General features: G+C 33.6%; 3 protein-coding genes across 5 annotated transcripts; 2 read left to right on the top strand and 1 right to left on the bottom strand.

Annotated features, from left to right (window-relative positions):
• Positions 1-1100: 1100 nt before the first annotated feature.
• nSMase (neutral sphingomyelinase) lies at positions 1101-6065 on the top strand. 2 transcript variants are annotated; one of them, XM_089732334.1, is made up of 6 exons: positions 1101-1404; positions 2105-2278; positions 3174-3357; positions 3606-3760; positions 3939-4131; positions 4482-6065. In XM_089732334.1, exons 1-6 carry the CDS (start codon positions 1367-1369, stop codon positions 4959-4961), a joined length of 1224 nt encoding a protein of 407 aa, XP_089588460.1. In that variant the 5' UTR covers positions 1101-1366; the 3' UTR covers positions 4962-6065. The 2 variants fall into 2 exon arrangements, with proteins under 2 accessions (XP_089588460.1, XP_089588459.1); XM_089732333.1 differs by having other exon boundaries at positions 1115-1314.
• Positions 6066-6366: 301 nt separating this feature from the next.
• LOC114249149 (transmembrane protein 184C) lies at positions 6367-14492 on the bottom strand. The gene is made up of 6 exons (XM_028182613.2): positions 13889-14492; positions 13049-13288; positions 12147-12428; positions 10838-10940; positions 8254-8428; positions 6367-7392 (listed from the first exon to the last, which is right to left on the bottom strand). The coding sequence occupies exons 1-6, from the start codon at positions 14149-14151 to the stop codon at positions 7124-7126; spliced, it is 1332 nt and encodes a 443-aa protein (XP_028038414.2). The 5' UTR covers positions 14152-14492; the 3' UTR covers positions 6367-7123.
• Positions 14493-15562: 1070 nt separating this feature from the next.
• Positions 15563-22713, top strand: LOC114249152 (uncharacterized). Of its 2 annotated transcripts, none has more exons than XM_028182617.2 (7): positions 15563-15703; positions 16236-16361; positions 18129-18634; positions 19040-19338; positions 19667-19794; positions 20427-20600; positions 21073-22713. In XM_028182617.2, the coding sequence occupies exons 2-7, from the start codon at positions 16287-16289 to the stop codon at positions 21310-21312; spliced, it is 1422 nt and encodes a 473-aa protein (XP_028038418.1). In that variant the 5' UTR covers positions 15563-15703; positions 16236-16286; the 3' UTR covers positions 21313-22713. The 2 variants fall into 2 exon arrangements, with proteins under 2 accessions (XP_028038418.1, XP_028038417.1); XM_028182616.2 differs by having other exon boundaries at positions 15687-15956.

Below are 22713 nucleotides of genomic sequence, written 5' to 3'. Positions count from 1 at the left end.
ACGCGTTGTGCTTAGTGCGAGTTTTTTAACGTTCTCGATAACGTGAAAGTTAGTAAAATTTGTATGGAGTTGGAACGTTTGCATATGTTTGCCGCCATGAGCACTGTTCCAGCTGCATACAAATTTCCGGTAAATTTTATGCTATCGAGAACGTTAAAAAACTCGCACTAAGCAAACAGATGCTCAGTATCGAGTTTCCTCCAGTTCGAGTCATCTTTATTATATGGAATGATTTACATATATTTCGTAAATTTTGTGCGAGGTAAATATATAAATTTGGAAAATACGTTGTTCTTAATTTCTGTATTCATCTCAACTGTGTAACTCTGCATTCCATACTAATGGTAAAGTTCTAACCATTTAAAAGTTTAGTCTATATCAATAAAAATATTAAGCTTTCGGTACACTCGTTAATATTTAATTTTCTTTCCAATAAATAGACGTAAAATTTTAGCCCTAGTTTTAATCGCATTGATTTTCATTCGTTTTATTTTTCCTTTGCTCTGTAGAAAAATATTCTTTTTTAAGAATAGATTTGGATTATTGTAGTTTAAACTAGTGTACTCTGTATTAAATATCCAATTAAAATTAACAAAAGCTATTTGCACTCTAATTAACTTTAATGTGAACGAAAGTTTTAGAAACCATGTAGGCAGCGGCTTGGCTCTGACCCTGGCATTGCAGAAGTCCATGGGCGACGGTAACTACTCACCAACAGGTTGGCCGTATGCTCGTCTGCCTACAAGGAAAAAAAAAATCATCAATACCTACTAATGCCGTTACGCTGCTCCGTCTGCACCTACAATTTAAATTACATTTCATAAATTGCATATTAAAGGAATGAGTTAATACTTTTGAAGTGGAAAAATAGGAAGACTCATTCATTCTTCAGTAGATTCCCATCATTTTATCGGGCCATTACTTCATTTTATTACGTAGCAGTACCTATGGTGTTGTCTTATCTCACTTTATTTAAATCTGTTCCGTTAAATATTCAAGCAAGCCATGGCTTTTTAATTTATTTCAAAAATTTGGCTGAACAGGCTACATCTCCTTTGTCTATCCAATGTATATAATGGAAAAAGCATAAATATGCATGCATTGTTGTCAAATTTCTTGATAGCAGAGTGCGTTATCATTTCGTTATCAAAAGCTTAATTGCATTTTAAAATGAATGGGTTATAGACATAGATTATGTTATAGAGTATTTATTGAGCATTTAACATTTAATATACATCTTAAATTTTATTTAAAAACAAGTCGTCATCTAACTAAATTAAGTTTCTTTAGAAACCACATATACATACTTCAAAGGTAATAAATAATTTAATTACCGAAAATCAATAACATATCATTTGATACCGATATGGAATTCACACTCAATATTTTCACCTTGAACTGTTGGTAAGTGTATATTAACTGAATTGTTGGTAATATAATATCATATTCTGAAGTAATTCAGTCATGGTAGTGTGATATGTTTATTAAGTAATCTTAAATTGTATTAAAAATATATATGGCCAAAGAAACAAATCTAAAATAACTTTTCTTAATCAATGAATGTTAGAATTAAGTAAAAAACAGTATTTATTTTTGTAATGGTACATACCATAGGCCTTGGGGAAGGCCTATGTCCAGGAGTGGGCAGATAAGGGCTGATGATGATGATGATGATGACATACCATACTAAAGATAGTAGTAGTAGATAGAATACGGAATGAATATGTTAGAGGAAGTCTGAAAGTGGCACCTGTGACAGAGAAGCTGAGAAGTGCGCGTTTGGGATGGTATGGATATGTGATGAGACGAAATGAAAATGAGGTTGGTAAGAAAATGTTAACTATGAGTGTGGAAGGATATAGAGGAAGAGGTAGACCTAAGAAGAAATGGATGCATTGCATGAAAGATGATATGGGTAAGAGGGAAGTGAGCGAAGAAATTGTATATGATAGAAGAGTATGGAAGGAGAAAAGATGTTGCGCCTACCCCAGGTAACTGGGAGAAGGGCAGGATAATGATGATGATGATGACATACCATACTAAAGATAAAGAGAGCTTAGCTTATACAATAAACCTTTATTATTAATCTAATGTTACTTTTAAGGGGTATACCAGCGGTGTCTAAGAATAAGAAAGAAAGATATGAAGCTATATCTACATACTTATTAAAAAGCGAACATAATATAGTCTGTTTGCAAGAAGTTTGGAGTGAAAAAGATTATCTATATTTAAAGGAGAACCTAAAGAATGTACTTCCATATTCTTACTACTTTTACAGGTAAACAAATGTAGTCAGGAATACTTTTAGTTATTGTATAATGTTAATAATCAACCTAGAAATAATTTTATACTACTCCCTACTAATTTCTGCAGTGAAGTGAAAAAGCTTCGTGCTTTTTGCTTCGTGACCTTGAGATAACATTCCAAAGATGAAATCATGACAGTAAATTTTCTAAACTCAACACTACTCTTGTCATTATTAATAATTCTTGTGACTTTAATTCCATGTGACACTAGTATTTAAATCATTAATAATTTTTGTGATGATACTTATTATTTATTACTTTTTTTACTTATTATTATTATTGTTTATTAGAACTGATGTTCTAATATATAAAATCATGGTAAAAAATATGAGCTTTTTTTCACTTGCTTTTACAATGTAAACATCTATGGTTGTGTATGTACAAATTAAGGGTACATGTTGCCCTAAATGTATATTGTATTTTACAGTATGGGGAGTCCTTTGTTTTTCTATCAGTGCTGCCAAATGAAAGACACCCAAAAGTGGTTCTTAACTATATTTATGAATATGCTAATTAATAATTATAAATAAATAAATGTATATAATAATTGACATAAGTATCAAAATTCATTAATTTATATACTGTGCAATATCATGTAAAACTGGTACGGTACAGTGTACAGAGGGAATAGGTGTACATATTTCAATTCTTAATTACACATACTATTTTTTTTTATTACAATTATATTCATTTATTTAGAAACAAGTGTAGCTGGAAAGTAAGTCTCATCTGCATCCATGATCATAATCTGCTACACTAAGATTGTTTGCATACTTACTGCGAAATGCATCCAATGAATTTGGATTGGAAAAAAATCATTATTTTCACCAGTGTCTTCATTTTGAAATGATTTTTTATTATTTACAGTGGAGTTCTAGGTTCAGGTCTCTGTGTATTTTCTAAATGGGTAATCCAAGATGTCTTCTTCCATCAGTGGCCCTTGAATGGGTACATACACAAAATACATCATGGTGACTGGTTTGGAGGAAAAGGTGTGGGTCTCTGTCGGATCAAGTTTGGGGAGAGACTCATCAATGTCTATTGCACTCATGTAGGTATTTATTAATATTTTTAAGTAATTACCTATCCAGTTTATATTTCACATTCATTGGAATTATTATTATTGCCTAACTATGCTTTGTATGATACATAGAATTCGCACAAGAAACCAACAAACAAACAAGTAGATATAGTTATATTTTAAAGATTGACTTGTAGATTTGTAACAATTACCACAAAACCAATGTTAACAGTTGACCAAACATTTTGTAATAAATAGGATTTAAATTTAATTTCCAGCTTCATGCAGAATACCATGAAGACGACATGTATCTAGCTCACCGTGTGCTTCAGGCATACTCAACAGCAGAGTTCGTCAAATTAACATCATCACCAGCTGATGTTTCTATACTAGCTGGAGATTTAAATACTGCACCCGGAGATTTGTCTTATAAGTTAGTACCAATATTATTCTATTTAGTATCTGGTAAATGAACATGAACAGAAAAGAACTTGAGTCATAACATTATTAACTTCCTTTTTTTTTTCTATTATACAACCATACAAAGAATGAACAATCTATATTCAAATTTCTTTTTACCTGATTCCATGATTATCTTTGCAAATTCACAGGATAATATCCCAACTGCCATCTCTTCTTGATCCATATAACATGAAGTTTGAAGGGACCAATCCTTTAATAGCTAAAGCATCTGGTACAAGTGATAACCTCAACAATAGCTATTCGGATCCTAAACAAGTAAAGGCATATCCTGAAGGGAAACGTATAGATCATATATTATTCCATACTAACCATTCTTGGGAGGTAAGTAATATATTTCTGTAGACACATTTTTTTTAAGAATTCTGTGTGATGCAAGACAGACTTGGCTGTTATTTTTTGCTTTGGTTTCACTGATTTAATTGTAAGCTGCGACTAAGCATTGGCATTGATGACGTGCGTGGTGACGTTGATCATTGTCCGTCAGATGAGCTACAATTTCGTCAACCTAGCAACATTAAAAAGCGGTTATATTAACATAAATTATAGCAGAAACAGCCCAGTGAGCATTTTAATAATTTATATATTTTTTTATATATAACATTAAAAATATTCACACACTTATGTAGAGAGACAGTATTAGAAGTGTATATATTTTATTTTTGCTCTTACAGGCCCGTGTCGTGAATTTCGGTAATCCGTTACCAGATAGAGTTCCAGAACAACAGTTTTCTTACTCTGATCACAATGCAGTCTCGCTTGAGTTACACCTAAAACCTTGTGAACAAAAATTAAACCAGAGACAAGAGAGTGTAGACAGTGCATTTCAAGAAACTATCACTCAAGCGATCAAAGTTTGCAGGGATGCCACAACAAATTTATCGAAATCAAAAAAGCTGTATTTACTCAGCGGCGGTTTAATATTCATGTTTTTGTTAGGTTCAGTAGGTTTCTGGCCTAACTTTCTTATTTATGATGTACTGAAACTTCTTATTACAGCCTTATGCTTCTACAATTTAGTAATGGGATCTCTATGGAATCAAATTGAAATGAACAGTTTGAAAGCTGGTCTGAATGCCTTAGAGAATTTCATTCAAACAAGAAATGATACAAAACCCGAAGACACCAATAAAGAGGATGTTAAAAACAAATGACACGCGGAAATATTTTTTATTAAAACTAATGTTTGGAACTGAGCTAATAAATCCGTACTAATGAGATTAATAGAGGCTATATTTTATGAATTTTAAATATACATTATTTATACATATAGTAACTTATAAATAAATTATCTTGATATCACATCACTTTTATACAATATCAGCACTGTGTTATATTTTATTAAAAATGTATGTAGGATAAAGCTTTAATATAAGTAAAAACTTTACCCACACAGTGGCCTCAACCTAGTATTATCCCGAGTAATGGATACTGGTCGTACTAAACAAGTACACTCGAAAATACAATTTTTCACATAGATACTGCTTCGACCCGATATTGGGGTTTGACTGCTCATTTTCTACAACAATAAAACATTAAAAACCATAGTTTCATTAAGGTTTAATGTAACAAATTTTTTTACTTGAAATTTCTTGAATGTACATTTATTTTATTAGCACCTAATTGTAAGTCAAATTTTAACAGCCACTAGCAAATCGCACCGGTGCCAAATGAATATCGATTAAATTAATTGATGTTGCGGAAATTATACAACAAATGAATGAATCTAGGAGAACGTAGTTTTTGTTTTATCTTTTTAGTGGGTTTAATTAAAACTACTATAACAGTTTGTTCCCGCGATTGCACATACTTCATAATCATTCCTTTATTAAAGAATCTAAAAGCAAATTAAATTGAAATGAATACTATGCTAATATTCTTTTGAACATTTACTAATTTATATCACGCTCAAATATGAACAAAGCACAATTTGTACTTAACTTCAAGGATGAACTAAGTGTTTTACTTGGTAATTATAATTAAAAAGAAAACAACAGAAAATTTAATTGTATTTAATGATCTTTAGCAACGGTGGGCTTTTATAGTAAAAAAAAGATTGCAGCCTATTTTTAAACCTAGTACAACATCATATCTGTGCCTCTACAATAAACAATGTAAACACTTACCAGGCAATAAAAACGAATGTAACTGATATAATTTTATATGAAATCAATTTTTAATCCTGTTATTGAAAAATGTGTATGATGTGTAGTTATGTAATAATTAAAAAATATTCAAATAAATAAAACTTATTAAAATTTATGCGATTTATTTCCACTTGGTGATGACTGCATGACCATCCTGTATTTAAAAGTGGATACTGGCAACACTATAAAATACTAACTTATTGCAATTATCTTAATTTTTTAATCATGCCTAATTGTCAACGATTTGATGTCATGACTGTATTTTGCTTTAACAGTTTTGAGCCACTTTTACGAATCAAAAACTAGGTCCAAGTCAGGGCTTTAATATTTTTTTATGAAATATTTGGGGGTGTATTTATTTGTATATCGATAGGTCCTGTGTAGCCAATGTCTAAAAATTATTTAAAAAACGTTTTATATTGAAATATTTATTTGTAAATCTTAGTTGTGTATGCTTTATAATTAAATTGTAAATAATTATCACATTTATAAATTTTAACAGCTACAAATAAGTACCAATAAATATTCATAATTAGCAGATCATAAAAACATGAAAATATTTTGAATTAAATACATTATTAGCACACTCATGCTTTGGTAAAGTGAACAACTGGTTTAAGATATATTTTAAGTAGCAAGGGAATGTTCAAAACGACTTTTTTATCGATCTAACATAAATAGCTTGTGATATGAAGAAAATAAAATACAAAAAAATAAACTCCATTAAAAACAACAAAACATAACAGTTTCCATGTTATTGTCGAGGATCACGTGCGAATATATTTACATTAAAAAAATGTCACAATGATCTCTTATTTCATAAAACACGAGGCAAAATCTTATTAGGGCAATAGCTGAAGATAGTACATATTATTATGTACATATAATCATTTAGAGAGGAGTCTGAGGGTTTCTCTTCAATTGTTAAAAATTCAAAACATATCAAACTACAATACTCAATCACCTTAGTCATATTTAGTCGCGTTTAAAATAATAAGAAATGATTGCTTTTGGGCGTTACGTTCCGTTTCACACTAGCCAAATTACTTCCTGTCACTTTAGTACATAATCTCTTTTCGTATTTGAATACTTAAGATGTTGAAAAAACGTCACATCTTACATAAAAAAAATTAAACTGCTGTTTAATTCGTGGCATGTCAATAATAGCGTTAAGCCTGAGGATTTTCGTTATCGTTCGATTTATCTGAAGCGTCGAGTAAAGGATCGGTTTCTGAGGTCATTGACATGTTCGTAACCGTGTTTTCTAGAGATCCGTATGCCGAAGGTCGAACTTCTACTGAAGGCGTTTCCGTCTCCGTAGTCAAATTAGGAGCCGAACTGGACGGAACCGGCTCACCCATCAGTCTAGAACTTTCGTCGTATCCACGAGTCATGTGATACATCGATTTACCTCGTAATCGTCTACTGAAAGAACTCCCTGTAAATGTAAAATATAATATATTAATTATGGAATTGTCGACGAGTGATGACCTTATATAATAATCTGAATAGCTATTATCCAAGTTGCCTGCTTGACCTTGAACCTTTAGGCTATCTACCACTAAAATTTCCTTTGTATCGTAAGTAGTAGTGGCATCCTCAACGTAACATCTTATGCAATAAAAAAAATCCCATATATTCAATAAATAACAAATGCCAATATCAAGCGCTACCTTTCTGACCTTCATACAAACGTCCTATAAAAATAATTGCGGACATGTCATCTGGCCTCAAATTAGAATCCCTCTAGTATGGGTACAATAGGCTGCTATATATATTTTTATTTTTTTTATTGCCCTTGTAGGCAGACTAGTATACGGCCCACCTGATGGTGAGTGGTTACCGTCGCCTATGAACTTCAGCAATGCCAGGGGCCGAACCAAACCGCTGCCTACCGTTATACACACATTTCTACGATTAAACAGATACATATATAGATATTAAACACCCGGACATTGTACCGTCTTTGCTTAGTAAATAACTTAAAAGAAGAAGACAGATCTGTTGAGGATGCTAGAACAAATAGATTTCATTATGAAACCATTTTTATTTTCATTTAAAAGTTGCACGGTTATCCATTACCATAAAAACGATAGTTACCTATACAAATAATTAACTTTAAATACTTAAAATAAATAAAAAGTATCAAACTATTCCAAGACGTTGAATAATTACAAAAAAAAAAAAAACAGGTCTAAACAGAAAAACCTGATTATTATTCATAAAACTGGTTCAATTACTTATGAAATCGTTTCGATTCTATATATGGATATGTATATTAATTAAAGTGTCTACGTACCGACGACACCAAGGTGCTCGGATATGTCCCGTTTCACGTCCGAAACATCCCACATCGCGAGAAACGAGCCAAGACAAGAAGGCGACGCGTCCAATGGCGACACGTAAGGCTTGTACGAGAAACTATAGTGATGCGCTATCGCCGCCAGAAACATTTCTATACATATGAGGAAGTCCTGCAAAAATATTCATTTAATTATAGATTTACTATTTTAACGATTTTGTATTTTTTTTATTGCTTAGATGGGTGGACGGGTTCACAGCCCACCTGGTGTTAAGTGGTTACTGGAGCCCATAGACATCAACGACGTAAATGCGCCACCCACCTTGAGATATCAGTTCTAAGGTCTCAGTATAGTTACAACGGCTGCCTAGTCAAACCGAATTACTACCTACCCGCGCGGACTTATTTATTCTAATAATTTATTTATTTATTCTATTGTCCGTATAGTAGAAATTTCGCAATTAATTTTCAGCTTGCCTTAGAGCTAAAACTAAACATAGCTTATTAAGCTATCGTATGAGAAATTCTTTTATAGTGATTTGATACAAAGTAGACTATAAAACGAACTAAAATCATTGAACGCAACTAATATTGTCATATTGTAAACATACACTGAAAAGCATCGTCCTGCTGCCTTTTCCTGTAAAACAGTAATGATAACACTACTGTATTGTTACTATTATTGTAAATACACGAAATAGTACCCTACAATGCTAGCGTCACATCCATGTCGCAATCTGATCTACAAATAAAGATTATTTTCAAAACTAGTTAAATCGACTAGCTAATCAAAAAAGGATTCATTCTAGGGTTTGAAACGGGAAATAATGCGAAACAAAAAAAAATGGCGAGTCATTCGAGTGATAAAAACTAAGATTCACATTAAAACAAGTTTAATGAGAAATCTGATAGTTCAATGTGATATGCAATTAGTACGATCGTAACTGCATACCTACTAATTATGTTTAATTTATGAAATAAATTGTACAAATTTTATATAAAGATTATTTTTAATTTGTAGTATAATTATAAACCTTAAACGATTTACTGGTGGTAAGACGTGTTGTGAGTCCGCACGATAGGTACCACCACGCCGCCTATTTCTGCCGTGAAGCAGTATTGCGTTTCGGTTTGAAGGGTGGGGCAGCCGTTGTACTGTTACAAGTGAGACCTTAGAACTCATGTCTCAGGGTGAGTGGCGGCATTTACGTTGTAGATGTCTATGGGCTCCGGTAACCACTCAACACCCGGTGGGCCGTCAGCTCGGCCACACATCTAAGCAATGAAATAAAATATTTATATTTCTAACTTTTATAATTTCAAACGTATCGATTATTTAATATTTTTCTAATTAATGCACGACGACACGAGAACAAACAATCAGTTCTTCGACACGCGAAGGCAATATGTATAACATTTTACGATACACACGTATAGTAAATCGTATTAATATTTATATTATTAGTTTATATTATTCCTACCGTGCGTTATATTCAGTTAACTTCCACGATATTTTTATAACACCTAGTTCAAAAGAATAAAAATAATTTGACAGGTAGCTCGAGACCTTGAACTCACTATTCGTAAAAAATTATAATGATATACAAATAATGTTACTTTACAGCATTTAGGAATTATTAAAATGAATGCATAAAATTTTCTATGATGATGTTTCTAGATTAGGACTATATTTTTTTTTTATACAGTCATATAGCGAAGTTAAGACATTCATTCGTATAGGTTTCTACTAGTTTCCTAATGATTGAATTCATTTCCGATTTCGATTCAACGTTCACTATTAATTGTCATATGACAGTACTTTAATTTTTCGTTTCGACATGATGCAGAACAGAAATTTCCTTCGCAATTGATTAACGATAAACTGAGTAAGTCCGACAAACAGGACGGTACACAGGCACACGTGTCCATTCGAAAAGAATGCGATAAAATAATAACGTTATTTAGTTTCACGAAATAGAATAGGTTCAATATTGACTAGAAAACAATACAAAAACAACGGTAGGAAGTTCCACGAAAGTTAAGAATGAGGCATAAAATAGCACATGTTAAATTTGTAATTTGTTTTATCAATTGGTTCTCCTAAATAATATAAATAAATAAAGCTCGATTGTCGCTTATAGAGGTATAGATAAGTAGCAGTCTCACTTACGGAGGTCCATGAGGGAAAAACGACTCTCTCTTACAGAGGTTTCTGTTTCTCGCTAATAGAGGTTTTCGGAGCTTAAAATGACGGGTCCTGGCTATTACTCTCACTTATAGAGTTTTCTCACTTATCCAGTTCTCACTTACCCAGGTTTGACTGTATATCATAATATGAGTAGATGAACTTCTGACTTCGGTAACGAATCCTTTAATATTCGTTAATATATTGTACACGTAAACAAAATTTGAAAAAGTTTTAGACAAATTCGAATATTACACAGGAAACGAACTTTAAAAAAGGTATGGAGCTCTTAACACATCTCCGCACTTTCCGGCTGGTGCAGGTATTGCCTACTGTCCTCAACGCATACGAGGAATAAAAAAATAGTTTACTTTACACATGAATAATAAAAATTACCTGCAGCTTTGAAGATATAATCTTGACTGTATCAGTATCCGAAATGTCAAATATCGTTTTTAAGACACCGCAGTAAACCAATATGGTGATTATTACTCCTTGGCTAAAACAAAGTTTAAATAATAATAATAATTGTTCTTGTTGAAGTGTGGATAAATATAACATTTTTAAATTGGAAATGTAACATGCACATGGCTCATTTGGTGTTAAGCAGTTACCAAATCGAATGCTGCTGCCCACATTGAAACATAAGTCTGTTGTTACCTCTATTGTAGTAAATATCCTACAACTACCCTTTTAAAAAATCAATTTTTTTTATTGCTTATGTCGGTGGACGTGCTCACGGCCTAATGATGTTAAGAGGTTACCGGAGCCCATAGACATCTACAACGTAAATGCCGCCACCCACCTTGTGATTAGAGTTCTAAGGTCTCAGTATAGTTACAACGGCTGCCCCACACTTCAAACCGAAACGCATTACTGCTTCACGGCAGAAATAGGCAGTGTGGTGGTACCTACCCGTGAGGACTCACAAGATGTCCTACCACCAGTAATTACGCAAATTATAATTTTGGGGGTTTGATTTTTATTACACGATGTTATTCTTTCACCGTGGAAGTTAATCGTTAACATTTGTCAAGTACGTATTTCATTAGAAAAATTGGTACCCGCCTGATTCGAGCACCGTTGCATCGCTAGATACGAATGTACCGGACGTCTTATTCTTTAGGCCACGACTATTCATTAATAATTATCATCAATAATTACAAATTACATTAATGATACATTAGTGACTATTGAATCCAAATGCTATTCGATATGTTCAAAGCTGTTTTATCGTCACTAGAGCAAATAGTGCTGTCCTCTAACCAACAACATGGGTTTTTTTTTTCAACCTATGCTGATAGAAGTCTTAAGAAGCTATTTCTGCTTCTCCTTGACATGTAGGTGAGCTCACGGGGCTCAAATAGGGAGTGTTCCTAACACTGACCCTAGCAAAAGCAGTGCTTTGCAGAATCTACAGCCAGATCGGAAACGAGACCCATTGAGAAGATCCGGCGAGAAACTCAGTGGGCTGTGTCTATGGGTTAATTTAATCGTCGAGTCCTTCGTCGCAGGCGACGGATTCGGCGAGGGCGATGACCGGGACAAAGGATCAGAAGACACACAGCTGTTACTATAGAGAAGAAGAGTTTTGATAATAACTATTTTACTTAAAGTACTTAGGGATTCAGTAATCTATTTTCTGTCTTGCTCATACAAAATGAAACGTTAATACATTTTTGGTAGCATTAATACTAATACTTACAAAAAAGAGAAAAAAACAACAGCTTTTATACATAAGAATTTCCCAATAGGCTTCATTGGTTTGAGCTCAGTTCTGTTTGCCTTGTAAAAGAGCACCAAACAGTACATAGCTACGAATTGTGATAGATTGTTTATGGCTATGATATATGGAAATGCTACATTAGGTTTGAAGTCACTCTCCCCATATACATCATTCAGCTCACATATCATTGAAATTACTGTAGTTATTGGCCTTACTAAAGTGTATTGAAGTATGCCATGCTTGCAGTTATGTACAAATTCCCTGGAATTAAAGAGTATTCAGCAGTGGTACATTTTAAAATTTTTAAGCTTAATTTTACTAGACATTTTAATTTAAGGGTCCATATACAATGCCATCTTGACACATTAGGTTGAGGTTGACTTTTTTTTGTTCCACCTTTCAAGCCAGAATAAAATATAGTGGTTTTTTTAAACATACTATTTAACTTTACGATAAGTACAATTGAATGTAAGTAATTAAGAATTGACTTAGTAAAATGTTTGGGAACAAAAAACCCAATATCTATTGGCTCATGAATCTGAAACCTGATGGTGAAAATATTTCATTTTATCTGTTTAATTGTGACCAAAGTTTTATGATCATTATGATATGTTATTTACATCAAAATGTTTTTTTTTATTGCCCTTGTAGGCAGACGAGCATACGGCCCACCTGATGGTGAGTGGTTACCGTCGCCCATGGACTTCAGCAATGCCAGGGGCAGAGCCAAGCCGCTGCCTACCGTAAGTCTTAGTATATGCCCTGAAGTTGTAATGTAATGTAAGTATTGTAATGGTAAAAATTAAATTGAACTAACTAAACCTGAAAATATCACTATAATTGATGCATATCATAAAAAAAAGTATTTATGATTATCATACCTCCCCATTTCCCATGGTGCTAGGCAACACAATGGAAATATATGATATACTTGAGGTTTTGTCTCCAACAGAGCTTCTAAGTCATGGCCATCATTCAGGTAGTTTAGAAGATACTTCATAAAGTTATATATAACATAGGCTTCATAACATTCTCTCAATGAATCTAGGTAAATTGATTGTTCAGGAAATTCAAGTCCAATCCATGCATTTAGGGCATATATAGGCACCATCCATAGTATTCTGCAAAACAAAATATGTTTACTATGTAATTATATTCTCCATTATTACTATTGATCAACAGATATGTATCTACTTATCCCAGAGCAATAAGATTAGAGCATATATTTTCTAATATACTTAAATTGTAAATAGAAATGGTAATATATGCAAAGAATTGACCTTGAAGACACAAATGCTAGTTTTTTTTTTAGATCTGATTTAACCATGGATCATGTTTAGTATAAATATGTATATAGACATGGTTAAGTATGTTCAGTTCACAAATACCAGAATTTACTTTAAGTAACAGTGTTCAAAATTAAACTTATTCTATTACTTTTTTTATTTTATTTATTCAGTTGCACAAGGCCTTATACACAACAATGTGCAATAAACAAATGCCACTACACACTTTGAGACATAACATACTTACTCAATATTCAAGCTAAGTTGTTAGATCCGGAAAGTGTATCAATGTTGTAGTGTAATAAGTAACATTAACTAATTTATTGACTCACACCTATAAGCTTTTAGATGTATCAATTTGAATAAAGCGTAATAAACGAGTCAAAGCATTATACCATATGGTATACACTAACAATTAGATAATAAAAACATTACCTTATAATGTGCTTCTGTAACGAAGGCTTAGTATAGTGAACAATGTGCTGAGTTATCTGCCAAATAGATATAGGCACTGCAAGCAGCACGAAGCCACCTCCAACGAGTACTCCCTGATCTGATTTCTTGAACCCATTGTTTATAGAATGTACTATTAATATAGGCACTAGCACCACAATTAGAATGACATATAGAGCAATGAACACAGGTCTAATCCATAACCTCCACTGACTAAAAAATGAGATCACTGCGTTTGAACACATAATTCCATTAGATTGCGATGAGAAGAAAATAAATTACAAATAGCACCAACTACATAATCCAACGAATGCGATGTGGTAAGTGATTTTTATTCGTGTTTTTGTTTTATTTTTCACCCAAATTGTAGCGGTAATGGTATATGGTTAATACGAATATTAACAATTACTTTTTGCGGAACAATAATACAAATTATTACGAATGTACACTTGTTTAACAATAAAGTGTATTATCTATGCAATTGACAAACTGACACTGCAATCATAATAAGTGTATAATCTATGCTGCAATCTGAAGTTGTGAATGTTGTGAGGTGTGACATTCTGAATTTTGTGAATTTTACTGTGACATTAGGTTATAGTTCTTTTTTCCTTTACAGGAAACGCGAAAACGTTATACCATACAGCCTTATAATTTTCCTTATTTAACGTACAAAAATATATTAAAAGGTCGGGCAGGACCGAATGCATACCTAATTTCACAAAACTAATCATTCGGTAGTATTAGTACTAGTAGAGATCTAACAACAGAGGAAACGTAGACGAAGATGGCTTTGAAGGTTTTTTGCAAAAGATCTTGAAGCTATGGCAACATAGTCTGGCTTATTATTAAATTGTTAATAAATTAGAATATTCAATTTAGAAGGAAAGAAACAGTTCCGACTTAAATAGTAACAAAAATAAATAGTTGAGAATATTTTTTTAAGTAGTCCAGAGAATTTTTTTTTTTTTTCATCTCAGTACACTTGACTTTGTTTAAAATTTCTCTAATTCATTGAGTCTTCCAACAATAACTTGCTGTTTAATGGTTTACTTCTACCTTCTCTAGATTACATATTATAATACCAATAGTTTGATACAAGACTGACATACTTAAGTGATTGATGCAACCCCCAACAGTCGCTTGGTTTGACATGAATAGGAATTATAAAATCAATTTCTCTAAGTTCAGTGGTTTTACTATTTATTTTCAGCGGTACGAAAAGTCAAGTTAAGACAAACTACGAAGAAAAAAACAGCAATTGGTCTATTAATTTTCTCGCCGGATCTTCTCAATGGGTCGCGATTCGAAAGTCCTTCAGGCCTTCATCTTTGACAAAAAAAGAAGTTCAGTAACAAACACGCGCACCAAAGACTATGCACTAATATCGGAAACAGAAAAAATTGAATTATCCTTTATTGTGAAAAAATATTATTTAAAAACAAGGCCAAACCTTGGAATGAAATTTCTGTTTTAATCAACATTATTTAACAAAAAAAATAAACAAATATTTTACTATTACGTTGACATTATTTATTTATTAAAGCAATAATCCAACAATTAGATTCATTTAACCTTCGGGCTTTGATTAACAAAAGTACAAAACAAATTGAATTTGATGTACAATATGAATAAGACTGAACAAGCTGGCAACTTTTCGATCAGATGTCAGAGTTAAATAGAGACGGAGATAAGGGTATACCGCTATGTGTGAAAGAGATGCAGCTTTGAGGGAATGACGTCCTTGCCATCTACTGTATTGCCAGAATCCAAAAGGCGCGAAGAAAAACATAGCAGGTGTGTGGATTTTATCAAAATGGTTTTGGTTATTAAATTTTAGTTTTAATTCAAATTAATCATTAAACATAGCTTTCATAAAAGCTTTTAATCATCGTTTAATAATACAATAGAGATTTCATTGCATTCCACTAATTCGTGGATTTACAGTTATTCGCGTAACACGTATTTTGTGCATCGAACAGTGAATTAGGCCACATAGCGATCTCTCCCTAAAATACCGCTGTTCTGGTTGTCGACGTATCAAGATAATGTGAGTTTGTAATTTGTAGCTGTCTTTATGTCTAAATTGTTTGTAAGCGAGATTTCCTTAACATAGGATACGCATTCGAGATGATAGATAAGGTTTTAAAATAGTTAATCGCTAGTCGATAATTCGTATGTTTTCGTAAATGGGTCACCTCGCCATTCTTGTGAGAAACAACTTGTTTTTTGGTTTTCCCATAGTGTAACCCAACATTAATGTTTCATACATATCGGCGAGTTAATTTACGTGATGTTTACCACAGTTATGGTGTGTTTGTTTTTTTAGTATAGTAAGGCGGGAGAGTGATGTTCTGGGAGGTCGCGGATCGGTATTGTGATGTCATCTAAAGGGGAAACAGAGGCCGATTCAGGCACGGTGTCGCCAAATTTGAACACGGAGAAAAATGAACCTGTGAGTGAAATTAAACTTCATTTTTTGTTTCTTACTACTACACCTTGTATTATAGTTGTCATTTAAACTTGACCTAATTATTTCTTTAGATCAGCTGTTTGTAGATTACTAACCATCAGTTCTATTATTTAAATGCGCAGTGTGCTTAGTTCTGTTCAATTTAATATTTCTTAATCCTGAAATCAAGTTTTAAATGAATATAACCTTTGCGAAACTCTTTCAAAAATAATAAATTCTACCAACTGTTTATTATTTGGTACTCAGTGTAGACTTAGTTAATTGCACCTAAGTGATAACAAAACAAAACTTGAGACATCTCTAATAAAATAAAAAACTTTAAACATCAGATAGTCATTTTCATTTAGTCAACACAACAGTGTCTTTCTTAGAATGGATGGAATAGTGTTCTCGATTGAGCTCATAGAGATATACTTGATCCTTATAAAACAGCATTAATTAAGTGTGTTTGAGTAATTTAATTTTTTTCTAAGAAAACGATCTTTTTCTTCTTACATATTTATTGTGTTATAAGTATGTATACATATAGATTGAAAGGTAGTAAAGGAAGACAATGGAAATTAACATGATAATGATTAAATTTTACTAAGGCTTCAAAAGTTCTTAAACCTAATAAAAACACCAATTAACTTATTAACACCAAGGGCCATGTTTCATTTGATTCTTAAACAAAATCAACAGTCCAGGATAAATGAATTGAGTATATATACAAATAAGTTCCGCTGACCCTTTCTATAGACAACTATAAATTCTGTTTGGTTTTTTAAACTTTCTTTGCATGTCATAGTGTATGTGATTCACTAGCACTACAATTACAAATAGGTAGCATATTTGGTTGAACTAACTCTGCAGTATAAATAATTAATTTTCCTGGGAAATTAAAAATAAGATTTTTTAATAACATTGATCTTAATGAATTTTTTTTTATTTTTTATTGGTGAGATGGGTGGACGAGCTCACAGCCCACCTAGTGTTAAGTGGTTACTGGAGCCCATAGACATCAACAACGTAAATGTGCTATCATAAAATTGGTTTGTAGATCTTTAACTAACAACCCTTACCATTTGTTTCATTTGATTTGTTAGAATTTGTTAAAACTTGGACCTTATTATTTAATGTAGGTCTGATTGAACTAATGTCAACTTGAATGTTATATAAATTAACGTTATATTGTTATACAACCAAACAAAAAAAGAGTATTTTAATACCACCTAAGAGAAAAATCAATTTGATTAAAAAGTAATAGCACAGTATTTATAATAGATGTAGATACAAGTTTTCGATAGAAAAAGTGGCACTCTTAGGGAATCTAATTAATTCTAAACATAATTTATCATATTAAAATATGTTGTCTAACACAAAATGTATATTTGAATCAGAAAATGTAGAAAGTTATTGAACTAGATACATGATTGAGGATAATTAAGTTGAAGCTTGTGCTCTTATTTTCACTTGTTTTTTTTTCATGTTCCAAAATGTTAGTGATATTCTGTAAAAACATTGACTGTTCATCACAATGATGACGATGATAATGATTAGTGAAACATTAGTTTTTGGATATTTTTTATGGTTTATGTAATATTTTAAATGCTTTAAATACATGGTGCTTATAAAAAAAAACAAATGACAGTAAGTGGCAGGAAACTTGTTCATACAGAACCATTTAGATTAGCTACAGGCTACCTGCTTCAATTGTCTTGGTTGAATAATCTCAATCGGTTATAAACTTGTATTTTTGCCTGTTTCCAGGTTGCTACTGTCAGTAAAGAAACATCAAAAAGAGGTACTACTTTAAAATGTACCACTTGCAACAATTTTTCCACTTCGAGCGTTCGAACTTTATCCACACATATGGGCCAATGTTTCCCTGATAATAACAATGTGGCCGCTGCACAGAATACAGACACGCGTCCACATAGAAAAATATTCGAATGCGATGTGTGCAATATGAAGTTTTCAAATGGAGCTAACATGCGTCGACATAAAATGCGGCATACAGGGGTCAAACCGTACGAATGTCGCGTTTGTCAGAAAAGATTCTTCAGGAAAGATCATTTGGCCGAACATTTTACAACCCACACTAAAAGCTTGCCGTATCATTGCCCAATATGCAATAGAGGATTCCAGCGTCAAATTGCCATGCGTGCTCATTTCCAAAACGAACACGTCGGACAGCACGACCTCGTCAAAACTTGCCCTTTGTGTAGTTACCGCGCCCCGACCATGAAGAGTCTTCGAGTACATTTCTTAAACAGGTACATTGTATTTCTTTAAAATTAATGTTTGTATAGAATTATTAATATCACAATAATTGTAAATCACCTTTGGCACATTGGGGCTGTTTTAACCGAGTTCAATCAACAAGCAGTAATTCACAAATGCAAAGATATTTTATGGCACATAGCATCAGGCTATGGAATGAGCTCCCCTCCCCAATGTTTCCCGAGCACTGTGACATGTCCTTCTTCAAACAAGGCTTGTGGAGAGTACTAAGCGGTAGGCAGCGGCCTGGCTCTGCCCCTGGCATTAATGAAGTGCATGGGCGACGATAAACACTTTTGGGGATGCTTAAACAACAAAGTGAAGATCTTCTACCGAGCTTCTTCTGCTTACAAGGGCCATTAAAAAAAAATCGTAAAGTGGTGAAATGTTGTTGGCAGACACGGCATAGATCTCGATAACCCCGGGCCCGGCAACAACTCTGTGTCGGTGCTGGCGGCGGGCATCGCGAACGCGGCGTACGGCGAGGGCTCCATGGACCCGAGCACCATGTCGGCGCTGGGCGCGCTGGGCTCCGGGCTGTCCGTGTCGGTGGCGGCCGCGTACTCCGACAGCGGCGACAGCAACGGCGCGCGCTCGCTCGACAACGCCACGCCGCCGATGCACTATCTCACCCCGCACGTCGAAATATCGATGGCCGACAACAACGAAACTTTCTCACCTGCTCAAAACCATTCCGGTATGTGTTTTTCCCAATTTAATTCCGTAACATAGTATTTTATTATTTGGTAGGACCTCTTGTGAGTCCGCGCGGGTAGGTACCACCGCCTTGCCTATTTCTGCCGTGAAGCAGTAATGCATTTCGGTCTGAAGGGTACGGCAGCCGTTGTAACTATACTGAGATCTTAGAACTTATATCTCAAGGAGGGTGGTGCATTTACGTTATAGATGTCTATGGGCTCCAGTAACCACTTAACACCAGGTGGGCTGTGAACTCGTCCACCCATCTAAGCAATAAAAAAAAAACTGCGTTACATAATAAATAAACGTGCTCTATATCATAACAGATTCTCGTGTTAACGGCGAGGGTCCCAGCTCTCCGCAATCAGGCGACAGCGCTATCGCCAGTAGCTCCCTCACCGCCGGCCTGCCTGCTAACATTACTCCCTCCATCACTCTCATACCCATCAAGCAGGTTCGTGATGTCAAAACTTTATTTGAAATTTATAAATGATTGTTTATCTATTACTAGCTGATGTCTGGTGCGCATCGCTTCACCTAAAACAATCTACCATTTAACTAAATGAACATTTAAATAAAATAAAACATTTTTATTATTATTTATGATTTCTATTATTCTAAAGCACTTTGTTATACAATATTTTTGGTTTTGCCAATATTGAACAAAAGCAAATAAACTTTCCAGTTGAATTCGAAATTCAAAAGTTCAAAATATAAAAATCACTGCCACCAGCGCCGCCTATCCGTTACTAATTTAACTACTGGGCACAACTACATATTATATTCTCTTATTTATACAGATATCAGATTCAATTTGATATTGTTCAAGGAAGAATTCGGTTCTTCTAAAAATTTAATTTCAAAAGATGAATTATGAATATTTTATTTAAATAACTAGCTGACCCGGCAGACTTCGTAGTGCCTTAATCGATAAATAAAAGACCTAAACTTTTGTATAAAATAAACTTAAAACAAATAAAAGGAATCCGTCCGACGGAGGACACATCAAAGGAAAAACAAAATTGTTATTTTTATTTAATTCCGTGCATTTTCATATTTATCTAGATTTTTTCTGATGAATCTTAGGAGCCAAACACGCAGGAGGAAGGTTCGGGCGACGGCGGCGGCGAGACCAACGGCGACAAGCGCGGCGTGTCGTCTAGTCTCTCGTCAATCATTAAAGTATCGCCCCTTAAAAGCTTACTCAGGGAAGATCTACGTCGCCGTATAACAGCCCGCGGCCGCGGGAACCGCTCCAACGTACGTATGAAGCTTCATTATAGCTCAGCTCTAATTTCTGCTAATAAACAACAACAACTCGTTTCTAAATAAATAGATTACTTTGAGCCTTACACCCACTTGCAAGATTCTTTTGAGGACACGAGCTCCACGATTCAACTGCTGTTAAGCTGTTACCATAACTCTTAGATGTCAAAATGTGAATACGCCACCAGACTAAAAGACCATTACTAACTAAATGTATTAATTCTATAGAGGGGTGAAAAGTTATTCGGTTTAACATTTTTCTAACTTTACGGAAGAGCCATTTCAAGTTTAAAATTTGGAAAAAATATCGTAACAAAAAACTTAACTTAAAGTTAACTGTAAACTTAATTGCGTTTCAAATAAAAACATCGAACTGTTGATACTAACACTAAATAACACGTTTAACCTTCAATCTTCTGTATGTATGTTTGAACGATTTTGAATAAATATTATTTTTATCGATCAGGGTTCCCGCGCCTCTCCTTCCGAGGGCGGCGTGATCACGTCGACATACGGCGACGCGGCGATGTTGCCGTCGTCGCTGGTGTGCACGTTCTGCTCCATAACGTTCCCGGACTCGACGCTGTACTTCCTGCACAAGGGCTGCCACTGCGACTCCAACCCGTGGAAGTGTAACATCTGCGGCGAGCAGTGCTGCAACGTATACGAGTTCAACTCTCACCTGTTAAGTAAGAGCCACCAATGACTGTTTGCTGGGGGGCCGTTCGATCACTGACTACTAGTTGATGATGCACTATTCCTATGCGATCTGACGCATAGACCCGTTAGCACTTCGAAGATACTTCACCGTTACTAGATACTAGAATGTTTTCTGTCTTTTCTTGTTAACGTTTTATAATTCTTGTTAAGCACTGTTGTGTTGAAGTGCTTCGAATATGCTATACGCTAAACGTCCCCCCGAAGCTGTCTTATATAAAAGTGCAAATTATGTCGAGGTATATAGTATATATATATACGAGGTATTTTAGGGGTTATGATAGATAAATGCGCGAGGATATTTATATCGATATTTTAGTACTTAAATGGGTAAACGTTCATGGTAATTGTGTTAACTCTTAATACATTATCATGTTAAAAATATGACTTAAGTTAAGACTCGAGAAAAGTATACATTCCAAATTGTAACTCGTACATTCCATAAAATAATGAGATTGACATTTGAATCGTAAAAATCTTTGGCGGGGAATGAAGTGGCTACCTACTTAAAAGTTATCATAAAGAAGATATATTTTTATTTATTGTTTATCTTGCAGTACTCAGCTGCACTTAACCGTAATCTAAAATCAAATTAAGAGTATTTTGGTGCGATAGTGAATTATACAAATGTTTATTATAACTTAAATGGAGAAGAGTGTACAAATTAATATATTTTTACATTTCGCTGTTGACAATTTTATGGGAGGCAAAGCCTGCATATCCGTGATTATTTAATTATTGTGATCATGTACAGACGGGAATTATAAATTCTATATTCCATTTTATTTCTTGTTAAAAAATGCATTTGATGCAAGTCCACGACTAATACTTAATGTACAAGTTTATTTTTTGTTATTTTTATTTATTTAATCTTCTAAATTGCGAGCTAGTTTTAAATTTTCTTTATGTACTTAAAAACTATTTTATGGTGCAAATAATGATTATATGAAGATCATATGAATTCAAAAATTCAAAAAAAGAATTGGAATTATACCACGAACTTGCTCAATATCGCTCAAGTATAGAGCATTTTGAGTTTTCTTTTCGCACAAAAAGCATAATACACAGGTAATATATAATAATGATTCTTGTGCCGCAATTAATGCTCCCTCGGCAAATCGAGTGCTATTATTAGGTGCCTTCTCATTTCAATGTTACCATGTCACGTTGTACTGTTGAAAATTTTATTTTAAAATTAATTTATATTACTTTTTTTGTGTTCAATTAAATTTGATGAAGCTATGAACTATGGTTCATCAATCAAACTATGAATATGCTCCTGGTTTTTCACCCTAAATTATTATCTAATTTCTAATTTAACTTTTTATTTAAATTTATTATTCTCTTCAAACCAACCTATGATGGAGATTTTAATGTGTAAAACGAAGCC

This window comes from Bombyx mandarina, chromosome 13 (assembly GCF_030267445.1).
Source record: "Bombyx mandarina strain Sakado chromosome 13, ASM3026744v2".
Lineage (NCBI taxonomy): Eukaryota > Metazoa > Arthropoda > Insecta > Lepidoptera > Bombycidae > Bombyx > Bombyx mandarina.
Note: the sequence above shows the minus strand (reverse complement) of the source record. Positions and strands in the feature narration are given on the sequence as shown.

Coding starts and splice junctions, on each gene's coding strand:
- LOC114249152 (XM_028182617.2), top strand. CDS start 16,287: ATGTCATCTAAAGGGGAAACAGAGGCCGATTCAGGCACGGTGTCGCCA. Junction 18,635..19,039: donor CGAGTACATTTCTTAAACAG/GTACATTGTATT, acceptor TGTTGTTGGCAG/ACACGGCATAGATCTCGATA. Junction 19,339..19,666: donor ACCTGCTCAAAACCATTCCG/GTATGTGTTTTT, acceptor ATATCATAACAG/ATTCTCGTGTTAACGGCGAG.
- nSMase (XM_089732333.1), top strand. CDS start 1,175: ATGGGTTATAGACATAGATTATGTTATAGAGTATTTATTGAGCATTTA. Junction 1,315..2,104: donor CACATATACATACTTCAAAG/GTAATAAATAAT, acceptor GTTACTTTTAAG/GGGTATACCAGCGGTGTCTA. Junction 3,761..3,938: donor CCCGGAGATTTGTCTTATAA/GTTAGTACCAAT, acceptor GCAAATTCACAG/GATAATATCCCAACTGCCAT.
- LOC114249149 (XM_028182613.2), bottom strand. CDS start 14,151: ATGTGTTCAAACGCAGTGATCTCATTTTTTAGTCAGTGGAGGTTATGG. Junction 8,429..10,837: donor TTATATCTTCAAAGCTGCAG/GTAATTTTTATT, acceptor ATATTTTTGCAG/GACTTCCTCATATGTATAGA. Junction 7,393..8,253: donor CGAGCACCTTGGTGTCGTCG/GTACGTAGACAC, acceptor TTACATTTACAG/GGAGTTCTTTCAGTAGACGA.